The sequence below is a fragment of the Camelina sativa genome, chromosome 13 (assembly GCF_030686135.1).
Source record: "Camelina sativa cultivar CO46 ecotype springtype chromosome 13, ASM3068613v1".
NCBI lineage: Eukaryota > Viridiplantae > Streptophyta > Magnoliopsida > Brassicales > Brassicaceae > Camelina > Camelina sativa.
The window spans coordinates 22,965,398-22,978,528 of record NC_141892.1 but is presented as its reverse complement, the minus strand read 5'-3'; the positions used below and the strand labels follow the sequence as shown (position 1 = coordinate 22,978,528).

The following is a 13,131-nucleotide window of genomic DNA, read 5'->3' as shown; positions in this document are numbered from 1 at the left end:
TATTTCATTAGAAACTTTAAATTTGTCGGAAGCTTGAACGGACAAAATATGATATATTTCATTGCAAGATTTTTTTCCTTTTTCTTTTCTTTTAGTCTTTTGATCGTCAATATAATCTAAAAACTTACAAAATTGTTTCTAAAATTTCAAAATTTTAGAGAACTTAGATTTTCCTAAACTTTTTACGGAAAACTTGATTACCAACGAACTAGTTACCAAAACGTAGTATCTTTTTGCCAAAAATATTTTCTAAAACTTCAAATGCTAATTTGTTAATGGGTTAGGGGGTGGTATTGGAGCCTAGAATTTGAAAGAATTTATTAAAAAAATAATTAATGACATAATTCATAGATTTTCTTATATTGTAAAAGATTTTCAAATCTTTCTTTGTGATTCTAACGACTATAATTTGTTTCATTTTATTAGATTTGAATAGAATTAAATATAATTGAAAATGGATAAATTTTTCTAGTTTACATCTAACGTAGAAAAGAGTAGACTAGCTTCAAACAACGTAAACAAATTGAAAATAGATAAATTCGCTCCTTCATCCTCTATCCACGAAGGCTGGGAGTTAAAAATTCAACAGAAACAAACAGTACAATAGTTTATTAGATGTAGCAATTTTATTAAATGCAAAAATTGAAAACTAAAATCTATTTATCAATGAACTTTTAAATCGTAGAATCTTTCCACATGTCTTCCGTTATAGATTGTCTTCAATTATTTGCATTTTCTCAGTCTTGCTCTTGCGTCTCGAGAAGTTTTTCTCTATCACTTTCATCTATATTGACAGAATTATTTCCATTGTTAACTGCATTATTTTCATTAGGGAAGACACCTTCGTCTGATCGACATTCTGTACGAAGAAAGTTATGCAGTCCTGCACATGCTAAGATTAATCCAAATGCTAATTAAAACATACTATTTTAGCAAATTAAGATATCGAACCAGTGTTCAATATCTAGGAGGCTAGAAAGTGGCCCTCTTAGGCAGTGCCGGTCCGACAAATATGAGTCCTCAAATGTACAAAAAAATGTGTTGGGTGTGCATGTGCACAGAATCCATTAAATTTTTGGGCTTTTTTAGTTAATATTTAGGATCCAAATTTGTTATAAAAAAAAAATTTACATGGAAAAAAGGTTCAAATTTTTTTCTTTTTCTTTTTCCTGTCGGTCCATATTACTATTGAGGAATGAGGAGTATGGTTCTATGATTCTATCCATTTATGTTCCTCAATTATGTTCTATCTCAAATTTTTGGAACATTGTCCAACCTCAACAAAATGGTCCCCTGTTAGTGACGTTAGAAGCCATCGAAATTATTAGCTTTTTTTCTTTTTTTTATTTGGAAAAATGATTGTCAACTATTTGAAGTATACGTTAACACAAAGCCACACATATAAACAATATAAATGTCTTGTTAACTATGTGAATTATTGTCATCACATAGGTTATGTATACAACACCATAGACATTTTAGGTTGGCTGGAATCCAGCGTTGACCAGCATTAACCAGTATTAACCGGTGTTGACCAGTGTTGACTGACGTTGACTAGAAAATAATTATTCAAAAAAAAATATATATTTTCTATTTTCCCTAAAAATAATATTTTTGTTTTGTTTTTATGTATTTTGATAACGAAGAGCAAAAAAGCATGTGAAGATTAATTACAGTTCATCATTGTGAGTTTTATGTTATTACATAGAAGAATCTGAAATGGTTAATTTTGGTAGAATAGTTTTCTAATTACGATTCCTACCTTTACACGCATTTGTGCACATTTATTTTTGTTTTCTTTTAATTAAAAAGAAAACATGTTTTTTTAAATTCCTACTTTTACACGATTTTACACGATTGGACATGTGACTTTTGCTTTATATGATAAAGGATGTCATTTGAAATATATCCAATACATTGCCAACTATTTATTTGATTTTAAAAAATCAACTTTTATTTTTAATTATCTTCTAGATATATGTATTTCATGTAAATAAATAGAATTTTTATTATTTTATTCTTTTCTTTTTCTTATTAAAAACAAAGAAATAGTTGGCAATGTATTGGATATATTTCAAATGACATAATCTTATAAATAAGTAAAAAGATAAAAAAATATTTAAAACCCCCACTTTTGAAGATACAAAATTAAGATTTTTAAAAAAATATGTTTATATTTGTTATTTTTTTATGAAAAAATATATTACACATAAAATTTTGGTGGTATAGTTTTATTATATTATTTTTGGTATATTTTTTGTATTAACAAAATTAGTTATTAGATATACCACAAATTTTGTTTGTCATATAATTTTTTTTCTGTATATAATTTTCTTGTATTTTTTTACCGTATAACTTTTTGGTGTTATATTTTGTTTTTGTAAATTATACAAATCATTTATCTTTTTTATTTTATTTATCAAAAATATAGAAAAACAAAAAAATATTATTTCTAAAAAAAAAAAAATATTTTTTGAATATTTTTTCTGGTCAACGCCTGTCAACACCGGTTAATACTGGTCAACGTCGGTCAATGTCGGATTCTAGCCAATCTTGAATGTTTATGGTGTTGTACACATAACCAATGTTTGTTTATAGATGTTCTTATGTGATGACAATAATTTGCATAGTTAACATGACATTTATATTGTTTGTATATGTGACTATGTGTTGGTGTATATTTGAAGTAACTCGCTATCATTTTTCCTTTTCATTTTCTCTTTTTTCTTCACATTAGTTTTGTTTTTCTTTAGATGCAGGGTCTAGAGTTGCAATATCTTCCTATTTTATAAACATTGAAAGTATCACCTATATTATTATTGATTAAAGTACATCGTAAGAGAGTAAAGATAAAATAACTTTGGACGACGAAAAAGAAAATACGATGAAATAATACTATCATTAAACAACACTTTCCTTTTCTTAGATGATCTCATAGATTCTTCCTCAAAAAACACTATGCATGATTCAAAAATGTCACCGATTTCAGATCTCTTCCCGAAAACACATTTAATCTCACTCCTTACGCAATTCTAATTCTCACCGCCATCTTATCGATTCTATGGTACATCTCCAAACGCTCGCCACAACCGCCTCTACCCCCTGGACCACGAGGGCTACCAATAGTCGGAAACCTCCCGTTTCTTGACCCGGACCTTCACACCTACTTTGCTAACCTAGCAAAAAAACACGGTCCAATCTTCAAACTCAATCTTGACTCGAAACTAACCGTCGTGGTCAACTCTCCATAGCTAGCTCGAGAGATCTTGAACGATCAAGATATCGATTTCGCAAACCGAGACGTTCCTATCACTGGCCGAGCCGCTACATATGGCGGTATTGACATCGTTTAGTCACCATACGGCGCCGTGTGGAGACAGCTTAGAAAAATTTGGTTCTCAAACTCCTTAGCCGCAAGACTTTGGACTCTTTCTACGCCCGACGCAAAGAAGTCCGAGAAAGAACGAGATATCTATACAAGAAAGGTCAAGAAGAATCCCCCATTAAAGTCGGAGATCAATTGTTTTTGACGATGTTGAATCTGACTATGAATATGTTATGGGGAGGGTCGGTGGAAGCAGAGGAGATGGAGAGTGTAGGAACAGAGTTTAAAGGAGTTATCACTGAGTTAACCGGGCTTTTGGGTGAGCCTAATGTTTCTGACTTTTTCCCGTGGCTAGCGAGATTCGATCTTCAAGGGCTTGTTAAGAGGATGCGTGTGTGTTCTCTAGAGCTCGATGCGGTTCCCATTACCGCTAACCATGTCAAAGCCGTACTCACGGTATATAATTAATTGTTTCATTTTTATAATTTAAGGATAATAGTATTGGTAGTTTGGAATCATTGATGTGCAAAAACATAATTTAATTACGAAACTCCGGAATTGTGGTTTTATAGTTATACTAAATAAGAATCCGGTCTATGTGCGAGCTTAAAGTTTTGAAAATAAAAAAAAAATTAATAAAAATATATTAAATTTTTTTGTAAGTTATATTTATAAGTTTTATTTTTACTATAATATAATTATTTATATCTATTTACAAATCTTTTATATATGTTACTATTAAAAACGTATTTTTTACACCTAAATATATTGTATGTTACAAATAGATTATTTATCACCACCTAAAAAATGTCTATATGAATACATTAAGCCAACTATTAAATGTTGTTTTTTTAGTTTCACTTTTGCATAGTTTTTTTAATTACTAAAATTATTGGCTCAAAGTATACTAATTAATAATGTATCATCACAATAATGTATGACCAACCATGGAGAGAACCTTGGTTCTTCTCTCCTCCTTTATGGAGAGAACCTTGAATCCAACATCCTCCATCATGCAGAGAACCTTGGCTCCACCTTCTTCTCTTGGGAAGATAACTTTACGTCCAACCTCATCCACCTTCCTCCTTTGGGGTGATAACTTTGCGTCCAACCTCCTCCACCATAGATAGAACCTCAGCTCTGCCCTCCTCATGTGTGGAGAGAAGTTCACGTCTTTTAGCAATCTCAAAATGATTTGCTCCGGCAATCAAATAAACTAAAGACCATTTTCTAACGTCACAAAATCTTTTGATAGTAACTAATGTTAAAATTCCAATGTATTCCTCGAAGTGCCTTTGACACACCATGATGTAGCATTTGTCTCTAGAACGCCCCGACAGCCACCTTACTTAGTGATCCCCATGTCCATTCCCAGTCCATGGGCCACCTTCCTCAATGGACCCCACATCTACTCCTGGCCCACCCATATCTTACGGCTGGTTTGTAACATCTGGGAGGTTTTAAATACTTGTTTACCAATCCTATAAATTACCATATGATATTTCTCTGTGTTTTGTCTTCACTCGCACAGCTCCGACAATCACTTCTCGAAAGGTCACTCATCCTGAAACTACTCCAGCTCAAGGACGCTTAACTCTGGAGTTCTCTCAGGACCCTTGATCGAAAAGATAAGTGCACTTTAGTGACATAGGTGGCCAAATCAATTATTTTAAACATATCCGCAAAACAGGGTGTCACAGTCTCCAAACTCCTATGGATCTATCAACAACAATTTATTTCTAATCTATTTATCTATGTTTGTTGTAAGCTTATGTTTGATTAGCCTACTTTATCTAACCATTAGGTTGATGAGCTTCTACTCCTTATCTCTCTTTGGGACTAAATGAATGGTAACAATTATGTTTGCACAAAAAAGGTCTATGACCAACCAATCAAGGTTGAAAAAATTAGAAGAAAATAAACTTGACATAAATATAGAAATAATTGAAAATTATAAACACGATAATATATGAATACCAAATAATTCAAAGGTGAAAAGATAAATTAAATAAAACAATCTAAAAATACTACATTAAATTTTAAATACAGTATTAGAAAAACAAGAAGCATATATTTTTTTTTGTCAACATATTAATCTTACCTATTACAAACTGAAAAATGAGAAAGTAGGAAAAAAATTATGTTTAAAAAATAAGAAAATTTATTTTTCTATTAAAAATTTTTTACCACTAGAACAAAGTTGAAAGCAATATTTTTCAATAAATTGTTTTGTTAGATGAAAAATATGAGACGATCTATGTTTATATAGAAGTGAATATTTATAAAAATTTAGAATTAACAATTAACTGTATATTTTCCTTAATCCCATTTCTTTTTTTTGTAGAATTAATAACTTAATATTATAAATAAATAAATAATGATATAATTTCATATTTTATTAAATATATATATGTATATATATAATCTCCTTATAATTATTTTTAAAAAACTTTTAAATTTTGTAATTTTTATAATTTTATGATAATTATCTTTTTACAATATTAATATTGTTTGAAACAAAAAAAATTATTTTTTTGTAGTAATCTCAAATCTCTCCTATTATTAAAAATATTAACTTTACACCTATCAAAATCTCAGATTGATATAAACTTGACACATGTCAAAATCTTGTTGATAACTAACTTTCAAAACCCAATTTTATATAATAACATTTGTTAAAATTTAGATCTCGTTTGCAAAGTCTGTCGGTGAATTTAAGTTCCGACCATTTGTTATGAAAAGTGATTTGTTCATTAATGTTATTGTTTATGTGTGAAGGATATGGTGGTTGGGGGCACAGACACATCAACAAACACGATAGAGTTTGCAATGGCTGAGCTAATGAGCAACCCGGAGTTCATAAAAAGGGCACAACACGAGCTAGACGAAGTTGTCGACAAAGACAATATTGTTGAAGAATCACACATCACTAGACTTCCTTACATATTAGCCATTATGAAAGAAACGCTTAGGCTTCACCCTACTCTTCCTTTGTTAGTCCCTCACTGTCCGGCTGAAACAGCCTTGGTAGGCGGCTACACTATCCCTAAAGACACTAAGATCTTCGTCAATGTTTGGTCTATTCAGAGAGACCCAAATGTCTGGGAGAACCCAACAGTGTTTCGTCCAGAAAGGTTTCTTGATAACAACACTTGTGATTTCACTGGAGCCAATTATAGCTATTTTCCGTTTGGATCTGGTCGGAGAATTTGCGCCGGTGTAGCACTCGGCGAGAGGATGGTTTTGTACACTCTCGCGACACTACTGCATTCGTTCGATTGGAAGATACCAGAAGGACAAGTGTTGGATTTAGAAGAGAAGTTTGGGATTGTCTTGAGTCTTGTTGCCTTGCCCATTCCAAGGTTGTCCGATTCGGATCTTTATCTATAAATGCGAAGATTGTTACATTTGGCAATGCGAAAATAAAGTTAGGAAGATTTACTCAGATGTTATACATTTTAGATAATATTAGCAGAATCCACAAAAAAAAAGATTTTATTACTAGAAAATTTCGTGTAATTTCAAAATATCCACTGTGCTCTTGTTTTATGTTACCGGAAAAAACGTAATTACAAAAATGTTATTGTCACGTCAGACGCCACGTCAGAAATCGCTGACGTGTATTAAATAACTCAGCCATAACGCGTTACAGAGGTAATGACGGCTGAGTTATAGGTATGTTGTGGCTGATTTATGGAAAAAAATATTTGAGTAAGAGCGGACGGCTGACTTAGAGCATAACTCAGCCTAGTGTTATGGCTGGCTTATTAAAAACTAGCTGAGTTATGCTTTAACTCAGCCGTCCTTACGGCTGAGTTTTCACCCGATGGTTGAGTTGTCAAAATTTTGGCTGAGTTATCACTACGACACGACTGAATTAACGTTTTTTGGGTGGCTGAGTTATGAAAAACGGCTGACTTATGAGATGTAGTTACGACTGAGTTATGGTTAAAAACTATAACTCAGTCGTGATAGGCTGACTTATCGTACAACTCGGCCATTTCACGGCTGACTTAGTAGCAAAAGATTAATTACTAGAATATTATTCAGTTACGACTGACTTATTAAATGATACGGCTGTGTTACATATTTTCAGTTGATGAAGCGGCTGAATTTGGCTGTCATTTATTTGCTTTTTAATTACTGTAATGTTATTCATGTTGTGACTGAGTTATAATTTGTTTGATGACTGAGTTTTATTTAGGATCGGTTATAATTTGTTTGATGGCTGACTTGCCACGTCAGACGCATCATCCATGTCAGCATTCCATCTCATCATCTTTCTTCTCCGGAAATATGAAATGTCGTTCCTTCGAATCTTGTTCTTACATGGTTTTTACCTTCTTCTTCACCTTGTTCTTCTACTTCTTCTTCACTTTCTTCTTCACCTTCTTCTTCACCTTGTTCTTCATTTTCTTTCATGAATCCAGTTCCGGTACTAGTTGTTTCCGGTAATTGGGTAAAGAAACAGAGATATGTATTTAACACCGACGATAGAGGGTGTATAGTTGTGCAGATAGATGGAGGCACAACACACAACAAGCTTGTGGAGCTTGTTCTTGAAGACTACAGATTGGACGCGTTTAGCCATGAGCTAAATGCATGCTCTCGATGTAAACAAGTTGGGCACAATGCGAAAACTTGTCCGATGCAGTATTATTGTAATACATTTGTTTTATTTTGTGCAATAACTCAGGCGTCAAGCATTATAACTCAGCCGTCATATTAATCGACGAGACCTTTCGTTTCCTGCTTTCAGATTATTCCTTGTGATAACTCAGCTACAAAGCATTATAACTCAGCCGTCATATGAATCGACGAGACCTTTCATTTTCCCGTAAATACTAGAACTCAGCCGTTAAGTAATATAAATCAACTGTTTGGTTTCATATTATTTCTTGTGATAACTCAGCCACAAAACATTATAACTCAGCCGTCATATGAATCGACGAGACTTTTCGTCTTCTCGTAAATACTATAACTCAGCCGTTAAGTTTTTTTTTCGGGTTGTGACGTTGAAAATCGAAAATAATGTGTATTTTAATTTGCTGATGTGTATTTTTATTTTATTTTTTTAATCAAAATCGAAAAACTAAATTATAATTATATCCAGGGTACTAAACATTTGAGCAATTTTTAGAAGATTATTATATATGAATAATAAACAAACTTTTGGATAATATTTGAGTATTTTTTTCGTTATTACTTGTTATTTGGGGTTAAAAACAGTATAATGTATTTGAAAGGTTCTTGATAACGAAAATCAAACAATTCCGGTAAGAAAAATACCAAAGTTAGCCGACAAAAAAAAAAAAAAAAAATACCAAAGTTACTGAAAGAGTTGTTAGATATTAGGTTTCGTATCATTCGGATTTTGTTTAGTCGGACTTGCATAACTAGTTATGGACCGTATGGTTATAAGATAATTATATTAATTACTAAAATAGATTATGTATAAAAAAAAATACTTATCGTTCTATATTAGATCATGATTAGGTGAGATAAGGACCCCTACATTTATGTGTAAACATGTAACAAACAATTTGATAAGATACTAAATCTGTTATAAACATGTTATTTCATTAGAAACTTTTGTCGGAAGCTTGAACGGACAAAATATGATATATTTCATTGCAAGATTTTTTCTTTTTTATTTTCTTTTACTTTTTTGAACGTCCATATAATCTTAAAACGTACAAAATTGTTTCTAAAATTTCAAAATTTCAGAGAATTTAGATTTTCCTAAACTTTTTACGGATAACTTGATACCAACGAACTAGTCACCAAAACGTAATACCTTTTTGCCAAAAATATTTTTTGTTAATGGGTTACTAAAACATACTATTTTAGCAAATTAAGATATTGAACCAGTGTTCAATATCTAGGAGGCTAGAAGCCTAGAAATAGAAAGTGGCCCTGCTAGGCGACGTAGGCACTATGAACTCTCGTTTATAAACATACATATACATTAGCATTTACTAAATTTAAGCCCATAAAAACATTGTGTGGACATAAAGAGTACACCAAGATTTATGGAAGATTCAAACGTGGCTATATCTTTATTTTGTACTTTACTCTTCTCAGACAGAAACAGATTGAACTACACAAACCGGAAGGTCGTGTTCGAAGTTAGGAGCGGCCCCTAGGATTGGATTGCGCTCGAAAAAATTTGTGGGCTTCAAGTCGAAACTCAAGAAACCGTGGGCATTATCCGAAAATCTTCTTGACATGGAATGTGATGGAAGCCAAGTGTGTACCACACAACTATGTCCTTGTTCTCTATGTCTCTATCCCTGCAAGACACCAATAATGCATTAAATTAAACAATCGGATATTAACTATATAATAACTATATTAATAATTATAATTTTGAAATTAATCACCTGTCTGACCAAACAGCCAGAGTATCATCACCGTGGCTTTGGTAAGTGAACAAGCCACCAGCCCATTGTTCCGACTTATTGTAGGGAGTGACCCAAATTTGGTTATTGGTAAAAGCTCCTCTCTTCTGCGGCGGGTCATCATGGTCAAGCAAACTAGCAGCTGTCGCTCTAGGCACAACTTTGTAACCCGTCGGGTTACCAACCCGAGTGGTCTTACCAGAGTTGATCACGTGGAATTCTGATGGATCATACAAGCTAAGCTTGATCTGACCATCCTTTTCGGTTTTTGCAATGTTTCTAACCGCCTTCAGGTAACTCTTCCTCGGTGACTCACCTGGCTCAGTCTCTTGCCTTTTGAGGTTCACTTTAACAAATGAGTTGTCGGGGCCATCGACGTCAAGATCAAGGTAAAAAGTGACGTAGTGATCATGAATTACTCCGATTACATTTTCAGACAGAAGCGTGCCGTGAAGCTCTTCTTCATTACCGTCTTTATCTTTCTCCACTTGTTTCTTGTTTTGATATGTTGTCCCTTTCACCATTAATATTCCACTAAGCCCAACCTGTCATTATCAACTGCATTACTATAGTGGTTCATGACAAGAAAGTGAAAATATGCATTATTCCATGGAATCTTTTACATTTTGGAAAAGGATATAAAGTAAAAAGTACCTTAACTTCGATAAGCCCATCAGTTTGGAACTCATAATCAATGATGTAATCGTAGTTACCTACCGAAGCTGCCATTCGTACCACAAGCGTCACTTTTGGTCTCACTTCCCTTATCTACTGATTTAAAATTGTAATTAACATTATCTTTTTTATAAACTTCACTTTTTAAACCTTAAAACTTTTTTCTATGTAAATAAAAAACACATAGGCAACAAAAAAAAAACACTGACCGGTAAACCTGTGATGGGGCTTTCGGAGTGACGCCACCCAATATCTCCGGCGTAACTCTCGAAAATACAAACCATGTTTTCTCTCACAAACGGTGTTCCATCAGCTGCTGTGAAAACTCCGTCCATATACGCTGCGTTTCGTGGACAATCATTAAGCGGTACGAGTGGCATGGCTTGTAACCCAAACCCATACTCCCCTGCGTCCATGTAAGTCTTAAAGTACCACGCGTCCGATGGATCCATGTACGGAACAAAAAGCTCGGACACGAACCCTTTGTACATCACGTCACGTGTCTCTTGAGTATCCGGATCATGTACCCTGACCTGTGATAGAACCACACCTGCTCTCGGGTCTGGTTTTAAATGAAATTCCCAGTTTGCCCATTTCACCAAATGGTTGTCCTCTATGACGAAGCTTGGACCACGTGGCTGTTCGATTGATATCGGGTTTAGACGTCGGGTTTTGTCTGTGGTCACGAGCTTTTCGAAGCGGTAATCAGTATTGGTTGAACCGGGTATGGGTATAGCCCGACCCGTATCGGATATCTCGATCACCTTCTTTGTATCTAAATTGATAAGAATAGTCAAACCTTCGATAGGTCGCATGTAGAAGTTGGCCGTACCTTGAGTCAAGAAACACTGGTTTTTAATTACCCTTGCGTTATCTTCTTTACTACCATACCAGCCACATGAGATTGGGAAGCAAATCACGTCCGTTAGATTAACTCCACGAGAAAGAATCGTACGGTTGAATTCCGCGTTTGAGAATGGTAGAACCGTCATACCGTTCATCTCTTCTATGGTCATCATCGGGTAACCAGAAACATTAACCGGGATATTCTCTGCCTCTACCTTACCCGTTGAGATATCAACGGTGAGCACGTGCGTGTCGGTGCCAACACGTGCGATAACGGAAGCTTTCCTCGGAGGGAGTGGGTTCCCTTTTTCCCAAAGACGGACAAGATTCTTGTCAGGCTCTTCAAGAACGACGGTGTGGAACGCGTGAGGTGTACCGGAGGTGAATAGCGCGTGTGAGGTGAGTATTGATCGTACTTTGTTGAACTCCACCACCGTGAGTGGGTCTAGAGGATGGTTTGGTGTGTCGGACGCATGGTCATGGTTTTTAGTCTTTGGTTTAGGATCGTGTTTAGGAATTGGTCGTGGTTGTTGTTTGTTGAAAAGGAAGTTTCTAGAAGCGCAAAGAGGTGAAGAGGAAGAATCGGTGCAGTCAAGAAGCTTCGTCGGTCCGTGAGAGAAGTTAGTGGATGTGAAAGAGATGATGAAACCGGCCGTGACTATGAGAAAAGTTAACCGGAAAAATGTTTTTTGTTCCATGTCAGGTTTTTTTTGTTTGTTTTGTTGCTTTGGTGAGTGAAGGTCATAGGAATTATCGTATTATATAAAAATAAAGAAACTAGTGAGCTTAACTCATTATTACGTGACTCACCTCACAGCACAAAGATATATACAAATCATTACCGAATAAAATATCTACCACATGCTTTTAGAAAAAGAAAAAAAAAGTTAAGTACACGTACGAATCATAAGGAATCTTATCTTTGACGATTGAAGAAAGGAGAAGTAAACATTTGTCCTCTCCTAGAAACCTACAATGCAATATTATGTCTTGTGCCTACGCATTAGTGCTCTAACATACGCCTTTGACGGCCATATATACTGTGTCTATACGATACATTACCGTTTTAGATATAAGTTTCATAAATACGGTTTGGATTAATATGGCTGAATATACGGCGAGTTTATCGGCGTATATACGGCAACCGTATAAAACAGCAGTATGAGTTTTTGTCTTTTTTTTTTTTTTTTTACTTTCAACTAAACGATGCTGTTTGGGTTTATTAAATAAAAACGAAATTAGTTCTGTAGCTTAAAGAATAAACCAATAAAGAGAGAAAATAACTAGATTATATTTTCATTGTTTTGTTTCTAAATCTTAAGGTTGTTCTGTTATGTGATATTTTGTCTTTTCTGTGGTTTTATTACTATCTATCATATGTCATTAATTTAATTGTGTGGTACGGTGGACTCTTATTTTCTCCAACTTATCATATTCTCATGCCTAATTGATTTAGATGTCCATGTGCGATGCTTCTCAAATGTAACTTATGTCAAATCATGCTGAACGAACTTCTAAGAAACCAAACAAGTGAGTAGTTTGTTTGGTTTTGGCTTTTCGTTTGACAATTCTTTTTTCCTTACAGTATTTAGATTTAGATTTTAGTTTTGCTTTTAATGTTTTACGTCATATATGTGTACTATATTTATAGATATATTTTTAATCAAATAAGTTTATAGTATATATACCTTACATATACAGCCGTATATATACGGGTGATCGTATTTTAGAAGTACTAAAACAATGGTACGATGCATAATGAAGGCCCAGGAGGCTCATGATGTCGATATATATTATCCAATATAGAAGCCCACTTTTGGTCAATATATTGTGAATTGTGGAATGAACATGCGATAGGTTGACAATTGACATCATATCGTATAC

The 13,131-nt window shown here is 33.9% G+C and overlaps 2 protein-coding genes across 2 annotated transcripts; one reads left to right on the top strand and one right to left on the bottom strand.

The window, feature by feature from the left end:
* Window positions 1–2,765: 2,765 nt before the first annotated feature.
* Window positions 2,766–6,772, top strand: LOC109125243 (flavonoid 3',5'-hydroxylase CYP75B138-like). The gene is made up of 2 exons (XM_019235125.2): window positions 2,766–3,781; window positions 6,104–6,772. The coding sequence occupies exons 1-2, from the start codon at window positions 3,533–3,535 to the stop codon at window positions 6,713–6,715; spliced, it is 861 nt and encodes a 286-aa protein (XP_019090670.2). The 5' UTR covers window positions 2,766–3,532; the 3' UTR covers window positions 6,716–6,772.
* A 2,932-nt stretch (window positions 6,773–9,704) lies between these two features.
* Window positions 9,705–12,252, bottom strand: LOC104737235 (amine oxidase [copper-containing] gamma 1). Its single transcript, XM_087480186.1, has 3 exons — window positions 10,611–12,252; window positions 10,381–10,494; window positions 9,705–10,271 (listed from the first exon to the last, which is right to left on the bottom strand). The coding sequence occupies exons 1-3, from the start codon at window positions 11,943–11,945 to the stop codon at window positions 9,705–9,707; spliced, it is 2,016 nt and encodes a 671-aa protein (XP_087336312.1). The 5' UTR covers window positions 11,946–12,252.
* Window positions 12,253–13,131: the final 879 nt, after the last annotated feature.